A 23,988-nucleotide genomic window follows, 5' to 3' on the forward strand; every position below is an offset into this window, starting at 1 on the left:
ACTTATATGTACAAAAATATTTATAGCAGCTCTTTTTTTGTGGTGACAAAGAATTGAAAACTGAGAGGATGCCCATCATCTGGGGAATGGCTGAACAAGTTGTGGTATACAATTGTGATTGTGCTATAAGAAAGGACAAGCAGGGTGCTTTCAGAAAAACCTGGAAAGACAGATCTTGACTTTGGAGGTCATGCGATTCTTTTCTTCTCTAGGTTAAACTTCCTCCTGTTTCTTTGGTCAATCTTTATATAGCATAGTTTTGAATCTTCATGCTATCCTGCTCATCCTCCTCTGGAGACACTTTGGCTTGTCAGCATCCCTCCTGAATATTTGAATGTTACAAGCACAGCAGCAGCAGAATATGTGATGAGCATTTTGTGCCATAAACGGCTTTAGTTTATCTATTCCATTTCTGGCATTGTCTCTGACTGTCCCTAATTCCTGAAATCCTCTCCCTCCTTATCTCCACCTCTTGGCTTCCTTCAAGTTCCAATCAATATTTCATCTTCTACAACAAGTTTTTCCCAATCCTTCTTAATTGTAGTGCCTTACCTCTGTTAATTATTTCCTATTTATTCTGAATAGCTTATTTGTACATATCTGTTTGCCAATTGTCCCTTTGATTAGATTGTGAGTTTTTTGAGGGCAAGGACTGGTTTTTTGCCTCTTTTTGTAATCTTAGCATTTAGCATATGGTAGGTACTTAATAAATGCATGTATATTAATTATTCTATACAATATTCTCCCACATTTTTGAGGAATAAATTCTAGAGATCCCTTGGGAAAGACAAATGTCCCTTTCTCAAAATATTTTTATTCATAGTTCTCCTTTTACTGTAAAGCTCTTCCTTTTAGGAAGCTCCTTCAATTCTTCTGATTATGTCAAGAAGAAAGGCTTACCTTGACATAAAACAGTTTTTAAGGCCTATTCATTTTCCTTTTCACATGGAGAGAGTACCTAGGGCTCATGGACAGAGAGCAGCAATAGCAATAAGCAAAGGACTAGGGATTAGGGGCTGAAATGGCACTAGGGAACAAGGGTAATGAATATTTCAAATCTCAAATCCTGAATCCATAAATTTGGAAGGTTTCTTGTATGCAACAAGCTTTTAGTGCAAAAAGGAAAAAAATGGAAAATGCCAAAGCCATTTTATATGATGCATACAAAACATTATTAAAAAATTAAGCTAAAAGCATAAAAAAGTAAAATGAGAAGAATTTGAAAGCACTAAAAATAAAAACACATATATCACTTTTCCATAATGTCATACAAAAGCATTCTTTTTAGCTAGGATTATAGATCCAAGCATTAAACTTCTCATCGAGTTTATATTTATCTATCCCCCCCCCCCCCCAGTTCCCTTCTCCACCAAATCTATCCTCCTGGAGCCAAGGAACTGGTGAATGGGCCAAAGAGAAAGGTTAGGGCTGATGTGGGATTGAGAAAGAGGAGACTGCCCAGCTCATTGCTTGAATTAAATAGGTGCAAATGAATTTGACTTTAATAGGCTTAGCCCTAGACAAAATTGTGAGGTCGATGAATCTGACTTTTAATGGCTTCTTCAGCCATCATCCTCTTTCCATTTTAATGCCAGAAGTTATAGTGTGGTGGATTAAGGTCTCTTCCCATGCAGACCAGGCCAGTTTTCCCTTTAAAAGTATAGACACTGTTTTCAAGATTTAATTGGCTCAAGAGACTAAGGCTTGGCTTATGGACATAGCATCCTGTTTTCCTGAGTATAAAAATAGCACTTCAGGGATGAAAATTCATTCCTCTGACTTTTCCCCATAGACTAACATGGGCATGAAGGTGCACTCAACTTAATCAAACCTGTATTCTTCTTGAGTATCCTTTCTATATTATGAATGTCCTTCCCCTGCTATAGCTAAGGAAACCTCTTTTTCATTTTTTTCTTAACAATTAAGTTAGATGGATAAGAATGCACGTTATTAGAGATGCAAATCAAAACAACTCTGAGGTATCACCTCACACCTAGCAGATTGGCTAACATGACAGCAAAGGAAAGTAATGAATGATGGAGGGGATGCGGCAAAGTAGGGACAGTAATTCATTGCTAGTGGAGTTGTGAATTGGTCCAACCATTCTGGAGGGCAATTTGGAACTATGCCCAAAGGGCGATAAAAGACTGTCTACCCTTTGATCCAGCCATAGCACTGCTGGGCTTGTACCCCAAAGAGATAATAAGGAAAAAGACTCATACAACATAGCTGCACTCTTTATGGTGGCAAAAAATTGGAAAATGAGGGGATGCTCTTCAATTGGAGAATGGCTGAACAAATTGTGGTATATGTTGGTGATGGAATACTATTGTGCTAAAAGGAATAATAAAGTGGAGGAATTCCATGGAAACTGGAACAACCTCCAGGAAGTGATGCAGAGCGAAAGGAGCAGAACCAGGAAAACATTGTACACAGAGACTGATACACTGTGGTACAATCGAAGGTGATGGACTTCTCCATTAGTGGCAATGCAATGTCCCTGAACAATCTGTAGGGATCTAAAAAACACTATCCACAAGCAGAAGATAAATTGTGGGAGTAAAAACACCAATGAGTGGAGTTGTGAATTGGTCCAACCATTCTGGAGGGCAATTTGGAACTATGCCCAAAGGGCGATAAAAGACTGTCTACCCTTTGATCCAGCCATAGCACTGCTGGGCTTGTACCCCAAAGAGATAATAAGGAAAAAGACTCATACAACATAGCTGCACTCTTTGTGGTGTAAAAACATCAATGTAGTCAAGCAACTGCTTGACTACAGGGGTTGAGGGGATATGACTGAGGAAAGACTCTAAATGAACACTCTAATGCAAATACCAACAACATGGAAATGGGTTTGAATCAAGAACACATGTGATACCCAGTGGAATCGCGCGTGGGCTATGGGAGAGGTGGTGGGAGGGGGGGGAGGGAAGAAAAGAAAATGATCTTTGTTTCCAATGAATAATGTTTGGAAATGACCAAATAAAAATTAAAAAAAAAAAAGAAATGAAAAAAAAAGAATGCACGTTATTCTATTCCAGACTCCAACTTCAGGGCAGCCTGGCCTGAGCCAGGTCTAGCTTATTATAAAAAGAAACCAGTATCACTGGACCATCACCACCCTTGATGTTCCTGTGCTATCCAGGACTAATCCCCATATTTCAAATTTCTCTACCGAAACTTATTCAACCTTTATCTCCAGAGCACTAATTAGAAATATTTGTACCTAGGCAAAATGCCAAAAAGCTCACCCTGTATGAAGCTGACTCTTGGAGCCAGCCATCAAGCCACTTTGGGAATGTTCCTCCATGGAGATAAAACAGGTCATCCTTGTGTAGGAGCTACTGCACTATTTTACCTAATTATTCTTGCTAACTAAGTACTCAACTCTGTTGCTTCTACAACTATTAAAGGACTATAGGTGGTGTCATCATCCTCTAAATTTGGTGCGTAGAACAAAGTCTTGTCCCACTTCTGGTAGTACCTATTTCACTCCTTTAGTCCTTTTGTGCCTTGCAAAATGGCTGAGTCAACCACTCAGTGATATGATATACTAAGCTATGATAATGTCTCAGTAGAAATGGGTTAATGGAGAAGGTTCTCTCTACCTGGTTCTTCCCTTCCTAGGTAATACACATATATGCAACCAGTAGTTTTCTGGAATATATCCATAAAATACCTCTGTAATCTTCTCTCTTCCTTTTTACTGAGAAGAGAGGTATGTTTCATCATGTTTTCTGGAACTAAATTTTGTCATTGCATTTAGTCAATTCAAGTGGTCTTTTAGTGTTGTCTTCATTTACTTTATTATAAGGGTGCATTTTGTCCTGATTCTTTCCATGTTAATTTATACAAATCTATTGAACTTTCTCCAAATTTCTCATATTCATTATTTTGATTGTGAAATAATATTCCACTGGATTTATATACCACACAATGTTCAACCATTTCCAAATTGATAGGGACCCACTTTTAGGGTTCTTTTTTGCAACCACAAAAGTGTTATAAATATATTTTGGCATATATGGGACCTCTGTCTCTGTCTGTCTGTCGGTCTGTCTCTCTCTCTCTCTTTCTCTCTCTCTCCCCTCCCTCCCATTCTCTACCTCTGCCCCAAACCCCCTTCCCCCTCCTTCCTTCCTCATCCCTTCTTTCTATCTGCTTTTGATTTTGTTGGGATATGTGCCCAACAATGGATTTCCGGAATGAACAGTTTTAAATATTATTCTTTTCTACATGCTCTATGGTCTACCCATAATAGTTCATTTGCTGTTTCTCATGTGTGATGCTCCATTTTCTATTTTTGGGCTTCTATATTGGCTATTCCCATTCTCTTCCAAGGTTATCTTAATTCTGTTTTGTATGAACCTTACTGTACTTATATAGGAACATGTGATCTCCCTAATCAGAATATAAGGTCCCTGAGAGCAGTAACTGTTATACTTTATATCAGTACTTAGCACAGTTCCTGACATATAATAGGCACATCATAAATGCTTGCTAATTGATTGAACAATTTAGTGACTTAAAAAAAGTGACTCCAAGTTGCTTTCCATAATGTTTGGACCAGTTCATATCTTGACTAATAGTTTATTAGTATGCTTGGCTTCCTACAGATTCCCAAAGTTGAAAAGTCTCCATCTTTTATTTTATTATTTTATTGATTGTTATTCATTTATTATTATCATTAGTTTATTAATTTGAGAAGTATGAGATGAAACGTCCAAGTTCCTATTGGTAGTTTTGAAACACTTGATCAGCAAGTGGGATCTGGAAAGAGTGCTTGACTTGGAGTTAGGAGATGTAGGTTTGGATTTTGTCCTATACTTTTAGACTTCCTGTCTATATCCCTGGGCAAATGACATACTTTCCAAGTGCTTTAGTTTCCTCATGTGGAAAAGGACGTTGGCACTACCCAATTGGCAGAGTTGTGAAGAAAATCATCAGATGACTACTTTGATTGACAGGGAAGCCTTTCTTGTAACTTACTCTTGAACTGTTTGAGGCATTTGACAGTGCTAACTAACACTCCTTCTGCATGTCTTCTTCCTGGGTTTCCATGGCATTGCTCTGTTATAGTTCTTTTCTTATGTGTCTGATTGATTCTTCTCAGTTTCTTTTGTAAGATTGTCATCCATAGCTAGACTTCTGATTGCACCCTGGGACCCTGTTCTGGGACCTCCCTTCTTTTTTCTTTAAACTCTCTCATATGATGTTATCATGAGATCCCATTTGTTCACTAATCAGTGCCATGAAGATTACTTTCAAATCTACATATCCAACTTTTATCTCTCTCCTGGGTGCCAGTCCCACAGCTCCACCTGGATATACTATGAGGATCTGAGCTCAATATGTCTGAAACAGAACTCATCTTTCTTCTTGAGCTTCCTTTCCTCCTAACTTAACTTCTCTAGGTTTGCTTTGGGCACCACCATTCTTTTAGTCTTTCAGGTACTGAACTTAGGAGACAGTCTTGATTTTTACTGGCTCTTACAACTTGTGCCTATTTAGTTGCCAAAGCTTCTGGATTCTATTTGCTCATTTTGGCCTTTGTTGTCTTTGTTTCATTCACACCACAAGGATTTAGGACTTTATTATCTCTTATCTAGATTATTTGAATTGCCACCTAATTAGTCTCCCTGTGACAAAAGAGGAAATGTTAAAAAAAATCTATCTCATCATCATCATCATCAACACCACCACCAATATAAATGCTGTGCAAAAATTGAGGTGAAATATAAATATTAACCGTCATTTCTACAACTACCCAGCCCATTTAAATTGTATCTGTCTAAACAAAGAGAAGTCTATTTTGCTTCTGTTTTCCTACTTGATTCAGATAAATTGTGACTGACTCCAAATTCAGAAAATAATTATAGAATCAGACCCTTTGGCAATGTAGATTCAGATCCTACAAGACCATGTGGCATGGGAAATCAGAACTGGTAAGAGTATCATTTGGGATTCAGACAGGTCTCCCATCTTCGAGTTCAAAATCATTTCCAGTATATCATGCTGTCTCTAAGAGGGGTCTATGGCCTCGTTTCCAAATCTCAATTTAAATGGCATCTCCACATGAACTTTTTTGGGGGATGGGGAAAGCCAATTTCCATCAAATGGCAAATTGTTTTGATCAAAACAATCACCAGTTTGCAAAATAACAGGCTGTGGGATGATTTTCAATTTCCCCCCTCAAAATCGGATTGTGTGCAGATACAGAGAATTACATGATGCCCACTTAAACGCTGTTTCATTTGGATATGATTCTCATCAATTTCCTACTCTGGGGAAACTTGCTGGATTGTAGCTGTTGCTTTACTGTGCTACTCAGAAATCATCTTTGTAAACATCTGTGGAGTGGGCTGTCAGCAAGCTTGGGGGGGGTGGGTAGGGAACTGTGAGGTTACAAACTTTAAAATGGGTTCTGCTATTGCCAACCAGTATCCTTAGTTAAACTATTATGTATTGTGTTTGTCTCTATACAAAAGGGTAGCTAGGTGGCACAGTGGACATAGTGCTGGACCTAGAGTCAAGAAGACTCAACTTCTTGAGTTAAAATCTGGCCTCAGACATTTACTAGCTGTGTGACCCTGAGCAAGTCACTTAACCCTGTTTGCCTCAGTTTTCCCATCTTTAAACGAGCTAGAGAAGGAAATAGAAAACCACTCTAGTATCTCTGCCAAGAAAACCCCCAATGGGGTCATGAAGAGTTGGAAACAACTGAAAAAAAAAACAACCTCTAAACAAAAACAACAAATATAAAAGAAATAGGACACTGGCCAATGTTTATGGAGTACTCTTGCTTGGGAAGTAATCAATCCAAATTGCCTAACTTTTACCACTCTTTTGCCTTGGAACTGATATTTAATATTGATTCTAAGACAGAAGATAAGAGTTAAAAAAAAGAAGAGAAAAGACTGGAATAGGCCCTTCAGGAGTGGTATAGTTCTGCTTATTAAGGCATGGCTTATCCTAGTATGTTTATTTATATGATAAATACAAGCATGATATATTGGATAGAGAGCTGGCCTCCGAGCTAAGGACACCTGGGTTCAAGTCCTGCCTCTGACACATATTGTCTGTATGACTCATTTAAATTCTTAGTGTTCTAGGTGACTGTCTTTACATAGACTCATTAAGGTTTGTGAAATACCAAAGTGCAGGACAAGGAAATATAGTGTCCACACCAGTACAGTAAAGCAAGCTAGCCTTATTGAGGAGTGGGAGAATACTGAAAATGCAAAGAGTAGTCATATGAAAAAACGCTCCAAATCACTACTGATTAATTCTCATATCCTTCATGACCTTGCTTTAGCAATCAAGTTTCTATCTCCTTTCATTCTTCACTCTTCCCTTTCAATGGATTCCTTCCTATCTACCTACAAATATACTGATGTCTGCCTAGTCTTTAATTTTTTTATCTCGTGACCCATTCTCCATATATTCATATGTTATGTTTACACATTCATTTTGGGAATTCCTCCATATCCCCCTGCTGCTCATATTTCTGCACTGAGATATGCTCTTTTACATCTCTCTTTATATGAACTACCTACCCTACACTCTTTCTCTCTTCACCTATATATGAGCCTTGCTGTTTTAATGGCTACTAAATATACCACATAGTGTCCAGCAACTCATACATAGCCTTACTCAAGTATTCCCTCTCCTTGTTCACATACATGAGCACTCACATCGTCTTTGTGCAGGAATCCTTCTTCAGTGAATACGTCACTCTATATTCTTATTTCCACGAGCACACATAGATGTTCTCTTTCTATGTATAGAAATATAAGGGGACTGTTATACTCTTAGTGGACACCAAGAGGAATCTTTTTTCTTTTTCTTTAGAATATTTTTCCATGGTTACATGATTGATGATTCCTCCCCTTCCCTCCTGGAGCTGACAAGTAATTCCACTGGGTTATACACATATCATTGTTGAAAGACTGTTTCAACGTCATTCATGTTTGCAGTAGAGTGATATTGTAACATAAAAATCTTAGTCATATCCATATTGAGCTACATGATCGATCATATGTTTTTCTTCTGAGTTTCAGTTCTCACAGTTCTTTCTCTGGATATGTATAGCATTCTTTCTCCTAAATTCCTCTGGATTGTCCTGGGTCATTGCATTATTACTGGTAGAAAAGTCCATTTGTTTGTGCCATAATGTATCAGTCTCTGTGTATAATGTTCTCCTGCTTCTGCTCCTTTCACTCTGCATCAATTCCTGGAGGTCTTTCCAGGTCGCATGGAATTCCTCCAGATCATTATTCCTTTCAGCACAATAATATTGTATCAACACCAGATACCACAATTTATTTAGCTATTTCCCAATGGAGGGACACCCCTTCATTTTCTGATTTTTTTTGCCACCTCAAAGAGGGTGGCTATAAGTATTTTTTAAAATTTTACTTAATTAGTTAATTTAGAACATTTTTCCTTGGTTACAAGAATTATATTCTTTCCCTCCCTTCCCCCTCACTCCTTTCCATAGATGATGCACAATTCCACTGGGTTTTACATGTGTCCTTGATCAAAACTTATTTCCATGTTATTGATGTTTGCACTAGGATGCTCATTTAGAGTCTCCATCCCCATTCATAACCCCATCGACCTATGTGATCAAGCAGTTGTTTTTCTTCTGTTTTTCTACTCCCACAGTTTTTCCTCTGAATGTGGATAGTATTCTTTCTTGTAAATCCCTATGAGTTGTTCTGGATCACTGCATTGCCACTAATGAAGAAGTCGATTACATTTGATTGTACCCCAGTGTATCAGTCTCTGTGTACAATGTTCTCCTGGCTCTGCTCCTTTCATTCTGCATCAATTCCTGGAGGTCATTCGAGTTCCCATGGAATTCCCCCACTTTATTATTCCTTTGAGCACAATAGTATTCCATCACCAACACATACCACAATTTGTTCAGTCATTCCCCAATTGAAGGGCATCCCCTCATTTTCCAATTTTTTGCCACCACAAAGAGCGTAGCTATGAATATTCTTGTACATGTCTTTTTCCTTGTTAGCTCTTTGGGGTACAAACCCAGCAGTGCTATGACGGGATCAAAGAGCAGACAGTCTTTTAGCATCCTTTGGGCATAGTTCCAAATTGCACTCCAGAATGGTTGGATCAATTTACAATTCCACCAGAAATGCATTGATGTCCCAATTTTGCCACATCCCCTTCAACATGTATTACTTTTCTTTGCTGTCCTGTTAGCCAATCTGTTAGGTGTGAGGTTATACCTCAGAGTTGTTTTGATTTGCATCTCTCTGATTATAAGAGATTTAAAACACTTTTTCATTTGCTTATAAATAGTTTTGATTTCTTTATCTGAAAATTGCCTGTTCATGTCCCTTGCCCATTTATCAATTGGAGAATGGCTTGATTTTTTGTACAATTGATTTAGCTCTTTATATGCCCCATCTTTTAAAAAAAGGCCTTCTCTTCATACTTATAGCCCATATAACTATGTTTCATATACTCCCCTTTCTTTTTAACTTTTACAAGTTGTCTTCATCTCATAGATGGATAGTGAGGAGTGTGCTGGAGTCAGCCCCTGAACCCATTGTTAAATTTTCATTATTAGCACATACACCTCGGAAATCAGCCAACAGTATAAATTGGGTTTTGATTTATTGTTTTGTTGACTGTCCAGACTTTGAAAAGTGATGGGGAAAATGTTTGTAATGCAGAAGTTGTTCTTAAACATTTGTTATGGGGAGATTTTTTTCCCTCTGAGGGCTATTTGTTAAACATTTACCAGCACTCTGCTGTTAAGATAGCCCCCATGTATGTAGAGTTTGAGAGCTTACAAAGTGGTTTTCCTGATGCCTTCACTTCCTTACTACTACTTGCAAACTGTCTTCTTCATCAGACTATTAGAGCTTCTCTCTCAAAAATCATGGCCATTCCCTAGTCTTAGTTATCCCTCCTAGACCTCTAGAGTATTTGTCATTGTTGATGAACATCCCCTCCTACTAGATCCTTTTGTCCTCTCTTGACTTCAAAGATAGCCCACTCTTATTTTTCCTCTTACCTCTCCTACTGCTCTTTACACCTACATACACTCTTTCTACCTTGATTCTCCCAGCTTCCTCCCAATCCATCCTTTGGATTACTTCCAGAACAGCCTTACAGTAAGTTTACTGAAAAGGTTATTCTAGTCATATCACTGCACTAGTCAAAAATTTTCAGCAAACTACTCCCTTATTTTGACAGGAATTGTCCAAGGATTTGTTGCTAGGTACTGCTGCCAATCAAAACCATCGACATATAGAGATATGGGAAAACCAGTTTATTATATACTTAAAACATAGACTCACTATGTACAAAAATCAGTGAGCCGATATAAACAGTTTCAGCAACTTTATGTGGATTTTAGTTACATAGGCAACATGAGTATAATGGAATTTTACCAAAAGTAGAAGGGGAAGGTCATGATTTACACATTAAAGAATATAGCAGAAAGGGAAGATAAATTAGGCAAAATAGCAGACTAGCCCATAAACACCAGGGATACAGTGAAATTTGCAAAGTACCTAACACGAAATTTGATGTCTCGGTTTGATTTTAGCTAGTAATGTAACCTGTTCATCATAAATAAATGGGGGTAAGAAAATTATTGATCATCCCTTGGTCTTCTCTAGACTAAGTTACTTCAGTTCCATTGGGTCACTGTCAGTAATCTTTATAAAAATTCTTTTTGAATTATTTTTCATTGTTGTTGATTCTCTTTCAGAATTCCTCAGACCTTTTATAGAAATATAGTCAAGCTCAATAACTAACTAGGGAATTTATAACTCAAGAAGGATGAATGATTTGGTTATGAAGTTGCTATGTGGATCATATCCAGAAATGGCTTCAGAAAATAGGTGAATAGTGAATACTTGGGGAGGCATTTATCCCATGGAACATTTGGAGAACTTTCCCATATCCTCATTTTTCTACTGGTTCAGAACAGGCCATTAGCTAAATTATAAAATAACTAGTTTGTCTTTTGGTGTCCCAGGATGGTGGTAGAAGTACTAGGCATAGAAACCTGGTTTTAACCTTACTTTGTCACTACACTAACTAGTTTGACTTTGAGTAAATTACTTTTTAATCTCTCAAGGACTCTGTTTTCTCATATATAAATGAAGATATTAACCTGGATGATTTGTGTGGATTCTTCTTTCTCTAATAGTCTCTGCTTCTATTATTATTACCTATGCTCTTTTTCTATCTTCTAACATCTTCTGAATTTCTGTACCCTCCTCTCTTCAACCTTGGACTCTTTCTTATTCTGGTTTAGGATTGTAAACCGCCTTTCTCATGGATTATCACAGTAGCCTTATAATTGGTCTCCCAATCTCATCTCTCTTCAATTCATCTTCTACTCAGTTGCCAAATTAATTCGTATAAATTGTAAGTCCAGCTATGCCACCTCACTACTCTCTAAACTTTAGGGGCTCCTTTTTTCAGGATCAAATATAAAACCCTCTGATATTTAGACAACTTAAATGCTACCTTGCACAGATTGTCTTTCCCAGGTATCCTTCCTGCCACCTCCTCCCTCCAATGTCTTTCCTTTGAAGTAATCTATATACTCTTGTATGTACATAGTTTTTAAAATGTTGTTTCCTCCATTAGAATGTTTACTTCTTAAGGACAGATATAGTATTTTTGCCTTATTTTTGATATCCCTGGTGGTTGGTACAGTGACTGACACATAATAAAAGATTAAAAAATGCTTGTTGACTGACTGAAAATGACCTGCTAAATTAATTCACACTAAAGTGTCAATAATTTGTCGTGTTACCTTTCAGAAGTATATTTTCACATTAAAAAGGATAATTAGATAGCATGATGCTTAACCAGGAAGAATGAATATCTAATGTTAGAATTTCATGGTTGACTAGGTAGCTTTGGATATAAAGTGGTTTTCTTTGTATCTCTTAAATAACTCCATATAGCAAACTGTTTACTGATGCCTCAGTTTCCTCATTTGTAAAATAAACTGGAGAAAGAAATGGCAAAACACTCCAGTGTCTCTGCCAAGAAAACCTCAAATGGGATGACAAAGTATTATACAATGAAAAATGATTAAATCAACAAATGTTTTACATTCTGAAATTAAACAGAGTATCTACAATACCTTCAAAAATAGAGTTATTGTGGAACAGGTCAGATCAAGAAGTGATACTAGGAAAAGATGTGAGACTAGAGGAACTTTCTGGTTTGCTTGTTTTCCTTGGCAACTGGGTATCTTAGAGACTATTTCTGTAATACTTAGAATGTCTAGTGTCCTTTAAGGCTCAGCTCAAGGGCTACTTTTAAGTGCTGCTTGTGTATCCCCTCAAATAGTATTTATCCATATATAGGGACTATATGTAATATATAATAAATACATAATATAAATAGTATAATAAATATATAGAGAGAGACAAGAGATTAGTAACTTCTTAAGGTAACTGTTAATAACTTATGGTAATAACTTTTTTCATTTTCTATATGCAGGGACAGAAGGTGACAGTGAATACTTACTGATTAATGAATTGATATATTAGGAGGAAGAAGAACTGAAATAGATCCTATTGTCCTATTATTCTGCCATTTCAGACTTTTGGTAGGAGAGATAGTTGTAGCAGAAGTTTGTGAGTGCTAAAGGACTAAAGGAAGGGAAGGCAGGAGTGAAGCTCATATGAAGAAACTGGTAATAGAAGAATAGGAGAAAAAGAAAGGGAACAAAGCAATGACATATCAGCGCTATAGTGCTTCTTTGGTGTAAAGAACTTTGGATTTAGAGTGAGTGGCTTGAATTCTGACTCTGTCACTACCTGTGTGACCTTGGCAAAATCACTTAACCTCATTAGGACTTAGTTCTTCATGTATTAAGTGAGTAAGTTGAACTAAGTGACCTCCAAGGACCCTATCAGTTTTAAATCATATAAATCTGAAAATATGAAGAATCTTTTAGAGTTGCTGACATTCCTTCAGAAAGCAGAGAGTAAGGGAAGGAATTAAATTAGTCCCAAGAAGGATTGTAGAGCTGCTTTCCTCACTTTGAGCCATGCCCTCCAACCAGATGTGATTAGCTTTTGAAATCTTGTTGATTTTGAGTTCAACCTTCTTACTCAGTGACAGACAGCATGGCTATAAGGCTCATGAGCTGCCTCTGATAAGACTAGTTGTGGGACCCTAGGTAAGTCACTTAACTTCTAAGTGCTTCCAAAAGATTTTAAGTTGCAGAGAGAATGCTAGTCTGTATTGGTAGAGGAACTTCCTCACTCCATAGCTCCCCAACAATGAAATCCCAGATCTGGTTCCTACTCCTTTCCTGCTTACTCACCTAGAAATGGAGCTAGCCCAAGGTAGGTTCAGATAAGGACACAGGCTTGAAGGTTGCTCCCAAGGTGGTATTTGTTTTGTTCCCCTGGCACTGTTTCTTTGTGGATAATCTTGTTTTAGATTACAAACTTGCATTCTGGGCACATGTTTTGTACCCAGATGGTGCCTGAACATACAAAAGCCCAGCACACTGACAGGACCTGCATCTACATGGATAAATATTTTACTTTCTTTTTTGGGTAATATTTGAGTTTTTCTGATTTAATTGCTGTCAAAGGCAGAATGATTGTAGTTTTTAAGCCAAGTAAATAATGAGGATCCTCCAATGTTGCTGCTATCACTGCTTCAGGAAATGCTCACTGGTTGCCTACCAGGATTGCATTTTGAATGGTCCCATTCTTGAATTGAGTCTCAGGTGGTCTTTTTTGATTCATACTGAACTTTTCCTAGCCAAGTGAGCTGACTATAGCCAACTCATAACCTGCAGCAACTTGAGATGTTTCTCTTAGAGCTGATATTGTTTTATTTTCTATGGAACTTTTTAGCACAGCATAATATAATTTCTCTGTCTTGCTTGACTTTATCTATTTTTATTGTTGCCTTGTTGAAGACCATGATTACTTTTTTTTTTTAGATTGAGCTGAGATGTGATAAATTATTCTCCAAGACCTCATTTTAACTCTGCATGAATTTTTATCTTTTAAATGTATTTTTATATATGACAATCTTTGTATTTTACCTTTTAAATTTTTTGCCACCCTCCTCCTTTTCATAGGCGAGTTTATTCCATTCATATTCATGATTAGGTTAGTTAAGTTTTTTTTCCCCTTCCTCAAATCAAGTTATGATATTTTCTTTTATACTTGAAAAAAAAAGAAATCAGCTCTTGGCACCTGTATTTTTTACTGCTTGGAACACTTCTAATTCAACATTTTCTATATACCTGCTTATTTCAGCCTCTTGTTGTTTAGTCACATCTGACTCTTCATGACCCCATGTGGGGTTTTCTTGGCAAACAGACTGGAGTAGTTTGCCATTTCCTTTTCCAGTTCATTTTATAGATGAAAAATGGAGGCAAATAGTTTTAAGTGTCTTGACCAGGGTCACACAGCTAGTAAGTATCTGAGGCCAGATTTAAACTCAGGAAGATGATTCATCTTGATTCTAAGTTCAATGCTCTGTCCATTGATCCAACTGACTATTCTTTTCATTTCTTTTGTAATCAACCCTCTTCAATGATAATTTGTTTTACTTGAGGCAGCTCTTTCCCCAACTTTCCCCCACCACTCAGACACCTATCCTTCCTTTCACTATTTTAGTCCAGTTCCCTACTTTCTTTACTGTATTTCTAATACTGTAATTTTTTTTCAATCTTTGTCCACTTGACCTAGAAAGAGTGATGTTTACAGATGTCCACTCCCACTCTTCACCTCTCCTTCTTTATGGTAATTCAATTATGAATACCTAAATAACCTTTAAATAAGGTCTGATTCCAACAGGACAAATAGACTTTGATTATAGATATTTCATGTTCTCTTTTCTTCCTCCTCTTTCTCTTCCTTCTCCTTCTACCTTCTTTTTCACCGGTGTTTCTTGTCCTGAATTTTTAAGTTCTTTCTTCTGTTTTTTTTTCTTGTTTTGCTTTGTTTCTTGGTCTAAGACCTTGATTCTCCTTTGGAGCTCTAATTTAACTTCCTTCAATTGTTTTATTAGATTTTCTGACCATTCATAGGGTGCTTGTGGTTATTTCATTCTCTTTTCTGTGGTTCTGGTTGTACTTGTTACAGAATTATTTCCTTCATTTGGAGATTTCTCCTGGTTTTCTTTTACTCCATAGTAGTTCTTCATTGTATTGGGAACTATTCTTTACATGCTTTCTTCCTTAGGCTCTCTATTTTGATATTCTCCCAAAAGGATTTCCTCAAAGGACTTTATTTCATCCCCTTTCTTTTAGTTGCCATTCTTTTGGTTTATTTGTATGCATCTGTATATTTTGAGATCTTCACCAACTTTTGGGCCATTGAGAGGCTTTCATGAACATAGTTATGGTGGTCTTTGGGGCTAAAACAGTGGACTTGGACATATCAAATATTTTATTGTATAGAGGGAAGAACTCTGGACCAACAATTAAGAAGACTGAAGAGACTTTAGAGGTCAAATTTTTTTATTTAAAATTTTTTAAATTACACGTAGAAACAATTTTGAACAACGTTTATTTGACATTTTGTGATTCAGATTCTTTCCTTCCTTTCTCTCCATCCTCCCAAAGATGGTAAATAGTCTGACATAGATTATACTAGTGCTATCATGTAATACATTATTTCTTATTCCTCATGAAGATACGTATTACACATATAAAAGATACTTTTAAAGAAAATAAAGCAAAAGTGGTATATTTTGATCTGTATTTAGTTCATAATAGTTCTTATATGTTGTGGATAGCATTTGTCAATCATGAGTCACTTGGAATTAACTTTGAACCTTGCTTTGCTGATAATAGTTTAATTCTTCACAGATGACCATTGTGTAATATTTGTTACTGTATACATTGTTCTTCTGTTTTTGATCTCTGTATTTTGTATTAGTTCATATAAGTCTTAGTTTTTCATTGTAACTACATACAATAACTTGTTTAGCCATTCCCCAATTGATGGACATCTCCTCAGTTTCCAATTCTTTGCCACTATGAAAAGAGCTGCTATAAATATTTTTGTACATATGAGTCCTTTCCCTTTCCCTTTGATCTCTTTGGGATTCAGACCCAGTAGTAGTATTACTGGGTCAAAAGGTATACATAGTTTTATGGTCCTTTGGGCATAGTTCCAGATTGCTCTTCAGAATGGTTCTATCAGTTCACAATTCCAGGAACAATGTGTTAATGCCCCAATTTCCCCATATCCTCTCTAATATTTATCATTTTCCTTTTTGGTTATATTAGCCAATCTGAGAGATGTGAGATGGTATCTCAGAATTGTTTTAATTTGCATTTGTCTAGTCAATAGTGATTTGGAGCACTTTTTTATATGACTATAAATAGTTTTAATTTCTTCATCTGAGAACTGCCTGTTCATATACTTTGGTGATTTATCAGTTGGAGAATGAATGGCATTCTTACAAATTTGAATCAGTTCTCTATACATTTGAGAAATGAGACCTTTCTCAGAACCACTTGCTATAAAATCTTCTGTCCAGCCCCCTGCCAGTTTTTTGCTTCTTGATTGCATTGGTTTTGTTTGTGCAAACCCTTTTTAATTTATTGTAATCAAAATTATTCATTTCATTTCTCATAATATTTTCTATGTCTTTTTTGGCCACAAATTCTTCCTTTATCCATAAGTCTGACAAGTAAACTATTCTGGCTTCTTCTAATTTATTTATGGTATCATCCTTTATTTCTAAACCAAGTATCCATTTTGAATTTATCTCAATATATAGTGTGAGGTATTGTTCTATACTTAATTGCTGCCATATTGTTTTCCAGTTTCCCTGGCTGTTTGTTTTTTTTTTCAAATAGTGAGCTCTTTCCCCCAAAGCTTGAATCTTTGGACTTATTGATCATTAGGTTACTATGATCATTTTCTACTCTGTGTTGTGTACCTAACCTATTCCATTGATACATACTCTATTTCTTAGCAAGTACCATATTATTTTGAAGATTACCAGTTTATAATATAGTTTTGGATCTGGTACAACTAGGCCGCCTTCCTTCATATTTTTTTCACTAATTCCTTTGACATGACCTTTTATTTTTTCCAGATGAATTTTGATATTATTTTTTCTAGCTTTATGAAATATTTTTGGGTAGTTTGATATGGTACTGAATAGGTAAATTAATTTAGGTAGAATTGTAATTTCCATTATATTGGCTTGGCCTATCAACAAACAATGTTTTTCCAGCTGCTTAAGTACAATTTTATTTGTGTGAAAAATGTTTTGTAATGGTGTTCATATAATTCTTGGGTTTGTTTTGGTAGGTAGGACGCCTCCCCAAATCCCCCCCCCCCCCGGGTATTTTATATTGTCAGTGGTTATTTTAAATTGATTTTCTCTTTCTATTTATTCCTTTTTGACTTTATTGATTGTAAATGGAAATACTAAAGATTTATGTGGGTTTATTTTACATCCTGCAACTTTGCTAAAGTTGTTAATTATTTCATTAACTTTTTGGTTGATTCTCTTGGGTTCTCTATGTATACCATCATATCATCTGCAAAGAGTGATAATTTTATTTCCTTGCTGACTATTCTAATTCTTTTATTCTTTTTCTCCTTGCTATAGATAGCATTTCTAATACAATATTGAATAGTAGTGGTGATAATAGGCATCCTTACCTCACTCTTGATCTTATTGGGAAGGCTTCTAGCTTATCCCCCTTACAGATAATGCTTGCTTATGGTTTTTGATAGATGCTATTTATCATTTTAAGGAAAGCTCCACTTATTCCAATGTTTCCACTGTTTTTTAAAATAAGGAATAGGTATTATTTTTTTGTCCAAGCCTTTTCTGTATCTATTGAAATAATCCTATTGTTTCCGTTGGCTTTGTTACTGATATGGTTAAGTAACCTGATAGTTTTCCTAATATTAAACCATTCCTGCATTTCTGGTATAAAACCCACCTGGTCATGGTATATAATCTTCATTATATATTGCTAGTATTTTACTTGAATTTTTGACATCAATATTTATTAGGGAGATTGGTTAATAGTTTTCTTTCTCTATTTTTGCTCTTCAGGTTTAGGTATCTGGTTTAGGTACCAAGATCATATTCATGTCAGAAAAGGAGTTACTTTTTCTCCTATTTTTCCCAACAGTTTATATAGTATTGGAGTTAATTATTATTATTATTTTAAAACCCTTACCTACCATATTGGAATCGATACTGTGTATTGGTACCAAGGCAGAAGAGTGGTAAGGGCTAGGCAATGGGGGTTAAGTGACTTGCCCAGGGTCACACAGCTGGGGAGTGTCTGAGGATAGATTTGAACCTAGGACCTCCCCTCTCTAGGCCTGGCTCTCAATCCACTGAGCTACCCAGCTGCCCCCTGGAGTTAATTATTATTTGAACATTTGGTAGAGGTCATTTAAGAATTCATCCAGCCCTTGTATTTTTTTTCCTTAGGGAATTAATTGATGGCTTGTTTAAATCCTTTTTCTGAGGTGGGATTATTGAAGTATTCTATTTCTTCTTCAGTTAATATGGGCAATTGATCTTAGAGACCAACTCATACAATGCTATCTTGACCACCATCTCCCCCAGACACAGATGGAGACAACCTAGGTACCTGAACTCAAGAGCCTTGAAAAATCAATGTCCTCCAAATCAATATATTTACTTCTGATCCAGCCATCATCCAGGGAAGCAACTCCTGTGATGATAGGGTCAGCCATATACACCAATTGCCAACCAACTGCCTTTCACAGGGCAGGCAAGCTAACTCTGCTGAAGCAGCAAAGTATCCTATTGGGAAGACAGGAAGCAGTATGCCCAAAGTATGTCGAACCCCTACCTTGACTACCATCTTCCCTCAGACTCTTATGAAAGTAGCAATGTTTCTAGATCAGGGTCTATAGGAATCATTCTGAGAAGCTATCCTTCCTTCTACCATGATTCCCTGTTCTTCTCCCATTTCATATTTGGCAGTAGGAGAGATGGTTGTAGCAGAGAGTTTGAGTGCCAAAGGAAGGGAAGGTAGGAGTGGAGCTTATTTGAAGAAACTGATAGGAGAAAAACATAAAAGAAGAAGAGAGAAAAAATAGCAGTGGTATATAAGTGATGCAGCGATTGTTTGGTGGCGGGAACACTGGGTTTGGAGTCAGTGGCTTTTAATTCTGACTTTCTCTACTCCTGTGATTTTGGCAAAATCACTTAACCACACCACAGCCTGGCAACTGCCCCTGCAGATGCTAATGATATCTATTGAAGACCCAGAAAAGTAAGTTCTTCTCACCAAAGCCCTTGTCACTATCAGATAATTAAATATCAGAAACTGGTATCATTTTATCAGTGGAAATGACATTTTAAAAAGCATTATCATTTGTTTTGCTGCTGTACCCAAAGGACCTTTCTATCTGACTTGCAGCTGAAACTTAACATAGGATGTAAGCTCCTTGAGAGTAACTATCATACTTTTCTTTTATATTCCATACTTACTTTTGACACAATACTTTACATATAGTAAGCACTTAAATAAATGATTAATTCATGAAAGATAAATGGATAATCTAAGATTGCAAGAGGTACTAAGGGGCAGAACTAGGATTTGAACCAAGATTTGAACTCTGGTTCCAATCAAGCATTTCTTCTTCTCTTCTACACTACCTGCTGGGTTCTATTTCTGACTTTATTACCATCTAGGTTTTTAGAATTAGGAATTGTTCCTAATTATTTCCCAACTAACCACAGACAGAGCATTAAACCATTCTGACCCTTAATTTTCTGATCCAAAATCTGTAGGATTAGATTATATGATCTCTAAAATTCTATTCAATGACACTATTTTAGAACATTTCCATCAGAGTATGACTGTGCCCAGCATGCATAGCTTGGTTTGACAGCCTGATGGAATTGACAAGTCATTTCAATTGAAACATTTGACCAACTAAGTTGTCGCTTCCAGATTTAATGTTTGCCCTTCACAATGTTTTTATATATGTTATGGGAGAAATATCTGCTCTCTGAGTTCATGTGATGGGTAACATCTACCACAATGCAGAAATTATAGAGGTAAGAAAAACCTAGGTTTTATTATTATGGTTGAGCATAAGTTCATATCTCAGACAAAAAAAAGAATCTGAATGAATATTAGTATTCTAACAAGGCTTCCTATAGCCAAAATTACATCAGAGTGACAGGAATAATTCTTTTATGTATCATAGTCTTGAACATTCCTCTTAGGCTATACAAATGAAGGAAAAATCAGATTCATAATCCCATACTTCAATATCATAAAAACTGAACAAACTTTAACATTTACAACATATGTAAACAAATCTAGTTAGCAGATTATAGGCAAACTAAGTCAGATTAAACTGCATTTAGAAATTTCACAAAGAAACAGATTAAGAGGGAAGATGTATATGTCTCCGAGGAGTCCAGAAGAGTCGAGACTCTTCCTCTTATCTAAAGAATGTTTAAAGCTTTAAATCCATTTTCATATTCCATAGGATAGATGAGATTAATATTAAAGGAAGACAGGCTCTTAGTTAAAGGAAATTACAGAAAGAATGTCATTGAACCCCAAATAATAAAAAGTAATAAAAATAAAAAAGAATTAAAATTTCCATAACAAAAGCAAGAAATGGTTCTGATTTTTATTTCACTGGTCAATTATCTTGTTTCTTGTGAGCAAGCTTGCTATGAAGATGCCATATTTGCTTTATTTTGTTCCTCTGTAGGACTGTAGTACACCAAAAGGGATTTATTTCTATCTAGTCACCTGATTTCCAGTTAAGATAAATTATTCAAATATTTTGCATATAACTAGACTAGTTGGATTTCACACCAATTTTCATCTTCTAAATCACAGAGGAAATATTTCAAGAACTTTGTCATTTGGTACATGTGTGACTATGAGCAAGTCATCTAATTTATGTGAGCTTCAGGTTCTTCATTTGTAAGATTAAATCAGTAATACTGATCCTACCTACCTCACAGGGTTATTATGAGGGAAAAAACTTTTTGTAAACTCTAAGTTCTATTTAAATGTGAACTTTGCAATTATTTCTATTATTTCTAAATTGCATCAGTTACCAAGTGGGTAACATTGGCCCATGACTGGCTATTAGGCATTTTTTCCAGAGATCATTTATAATAAGGTACCCATTCTGTGCCTAAATGAAAATCGCTAGTTTCCAAGTTCCACTCCAATTGCAAGTAAAGCAGGAATTATCATAATTCAGTTAGGTGTCATGAATGATAAATTGGAAATAAGGGAGGTGCAAAGTAGATTGCTATCAGAATCCATTCAGGTACAAAACTGAATACTGAAACCTTTAACTTTTAACCATATTCCCTTTCTTCCTCCAAGATGTCTAGACATTTATTAAGACCCCTCAGATAAACTTACTTTTTTTGTTTCTTTTTTAAACATTAATTAAAATTTTCTATATTGTTCATTTTTAAAGAAAATAATCTTATAAAACCAAAACCCCCCAACATAAACCCAAATAAACAATAAAAAAATTGTGTGCTTTCATCTGCATTCTAATTAGAACAGTTCTTTCTCTGGAGGTAGATAGCATTCTTTGCACTTAGTCCCTTAGAATTGTCCTGGATCTATGTATTGCTGAGATAGCTAAGTCTGTCATAGCTGTTGTTGTTGTTGTTGTTGTTGTTATTGTTGCTGCTGCTGTTATTGTGTGCAGTGTTTTCCTGGTTCTACTTATTTCACTCTGAATCAGTCTTGAAGGTCTTTCTAGCTCACTCCCCATAGGTAAACTTTCAGTGGAAATACCTGACAGACTTTGAAGGAATCAAGGAGAAGAATTTATCAATCTTTATTTCCCACTAGAACTTTGATGTTTTTCTGAAGGAAAAGATGTATTCATGTATTGAAACTCTTCTTATTGTCCTTTTTAAGGAAGGCTTATAAATGTGGAATTAGAGAATTAGAGAAAAGGCCAAATTCTGGAATATTTTGGAAGCTTTGTTACTTTGGGAAAATATGCAACTACTGATGGATTGAGTGTTAGTAAAGGTCTAGCTGGGCCTCCTTTAATAAATGTTAGAATGATTTATAATTGGTACATCATTTTTATGTAAATAGATGAAAATAATTAATTTTCTTAACTAAATTAAACAGTATTTCCCCCTCCTCATCATTTATACTGTTTACTCACAAATGCTTAAGAAAAACAACCCTTACCTTCTGTCTTGGAATCAATACTAAGTCTTGGTTCTATGACAGAAGAGTGGTAAAGGTTAGGCAATGGGGGTTAAGTGACTTGCCCAGGGTCACACAGCTGGGGAGTGTCTGAGGACAGATTTGAACCCCGCACTTTCTGTCTCTAAACCGGGCTCTAAATCCAGTGAGCCACCTAAGTGCCTCCACTTTTTAAAAAATGACGTAAAACCAAATTCACTCCTAATGGTGAATTACTGACCTCTGGAATTAATGAAGTTGGTTTCTGGTTATACTCTGAAGTTTTCCATTTCTTGTCCTGCTTACTCCTATTGAGTCAAAGTTTGGTAAGTGTTCCTAGCTATATTTGGAAATGAGATCTTTGTCCTGTAGTAATAAAGTTGATGATCATAGTCTCTGCCACTGTCACTGCTGGGTTATTAACATTTAGGTTCTTGTGTCTATCTGCCAGGAGAAATCGAGCGATGCATCTATATCAAGTACCACTATTCCTCAGCAACCATCCCCAGGAACCTCACCTACAACATCACCAAGACCATCCGCCAGGATGAGTGGCATGCCCTGCGTAAGTATTATCTCCTTCTCCTTGTTATGTCAGAGGTCCAGATGCTCACCAACAGCTAAGTCTGAGCTGATGGATGATTCCTTTGGGTGATTCCTCAAAACAAACTAAGAACCAGAATTTATGAAGGTTTAGAAGGACCAACTCAATTTTTTTTTTTTTTTATTAATATATTTTATTTGATCATTTCCAAGCATTATTCGTTAAAGACATAGATCATTTTCTTTTCCTCCCCCCCACCCCCCATAGCCGACGCGTAAGTCCACTGGGCATTAGATGTTTTCTTGATTTGAACCCATTGCTTTGTTGATAGTATTTGCATTAGAGTGTTCATTTAAAGTCTATCCTCTGTCATGTCCCCTCAACCTCTGTATTCAGGCAGTTGCTTTTTCTCGGTGTTTCCACTCCCATAGTTTATCCTTTGCTTATGAATGGTGTTTTTTTTTTCTCCTGGATCCCTGAAAGTTGTTCAGGGACATTACACCGCCCCTAATGGAGAAGTCCATTACGTTCGATTATACCACAGTGTATTAGTCTCTGTGTACAATGTTCTCCTGGTTCTGCTCCTCTCGCTCTGCATCACTTCCTGGAGGTTGTTCCAGTCTCCATGGAACTTCTCCACTTTATTATTCCTTTGAGCACAATAGTATTCCATCACCAACATATACCACAGTTTGTTCAGCCATTCCCCAATTGATGGGCATCCCCTCGTTTTCCAGTTTTGGGCCACCACAAAGAGCGCAGCTATGAATATTTTTGTACAAGTCTTTGTGTCCATTATCTCTTTGGGGTACAGACCCAGCAGTACTATGGCTGGGTCAAAGGGTAGATATTCTTTTGTCGCCCTTTGGGCATAGTTCCAAATTGCCCTCCAGAATGGTTGGATCAGTTCACAACTCCACCAGCAATGAATTAATGTCCCTACTTTGCCACATCCCCTCCAGCATTCATTACTTTCCTTTGCTGTTATGTTAGCCAATCTGCTAGGTGTGAGGTGATACCTCAGAGTTGTTTTGATTTGCATCTCTCTGATTATAAGAGATGTAGAACACTTCTTCATGTGCTTGTTAATAGTTTTGATTTCTTTATCTGAGAACTGCCTATCCATTTCCCTTGCCCATTTATCAATTGGAGAATGGCTTGATTTTTTGTACAATTGATTTAGCTCATTATAAATATGAGTAATTAAACCTTTGTCAGAGGTTTCTATGAAGATTTTTTCCCA

The 23,988-nt window shown here is 36.4% G+C and overlaps 1 protein-coding gene across 1 annotated transcript in view; it reads left to right on the forward strand.

Moving 5' to 3' along the window:
• TMEM178B (transmembrane protein 178B) overlaps positions 1-23,988 on the forward strand; it is a 478,364-nt gene that overhangs the window by 111,249 nt on the left and 343,127 nt on the right. Inside the window, exon 2 of the mRNA XM_001368015.4 lies at positions 22,653-22,766. Coding sequence (XP_001368052.1) covers positions 22,653-22,766 — 114 coding nt within the window. The remainder of the gene's footprint in view (positions 1-22,652; positions 22,767-23,988) is intronic.

The sequence above is a fragment of the Monodelphis domestica genome, chromosome 5, assembly GCF_027887165.1.
Source record: "Monodelphis domestica isolate mMonDom1 chromosome 5, mMonDom1.pri, whole genome shotgun sequence".
NCBI classification, from domain to species: Eukaryota; Metazoa; Chordata; class Mammalia; order Didelphimorphia; family Didelphidae; genus Monodelphis; species Monodelphis domestica.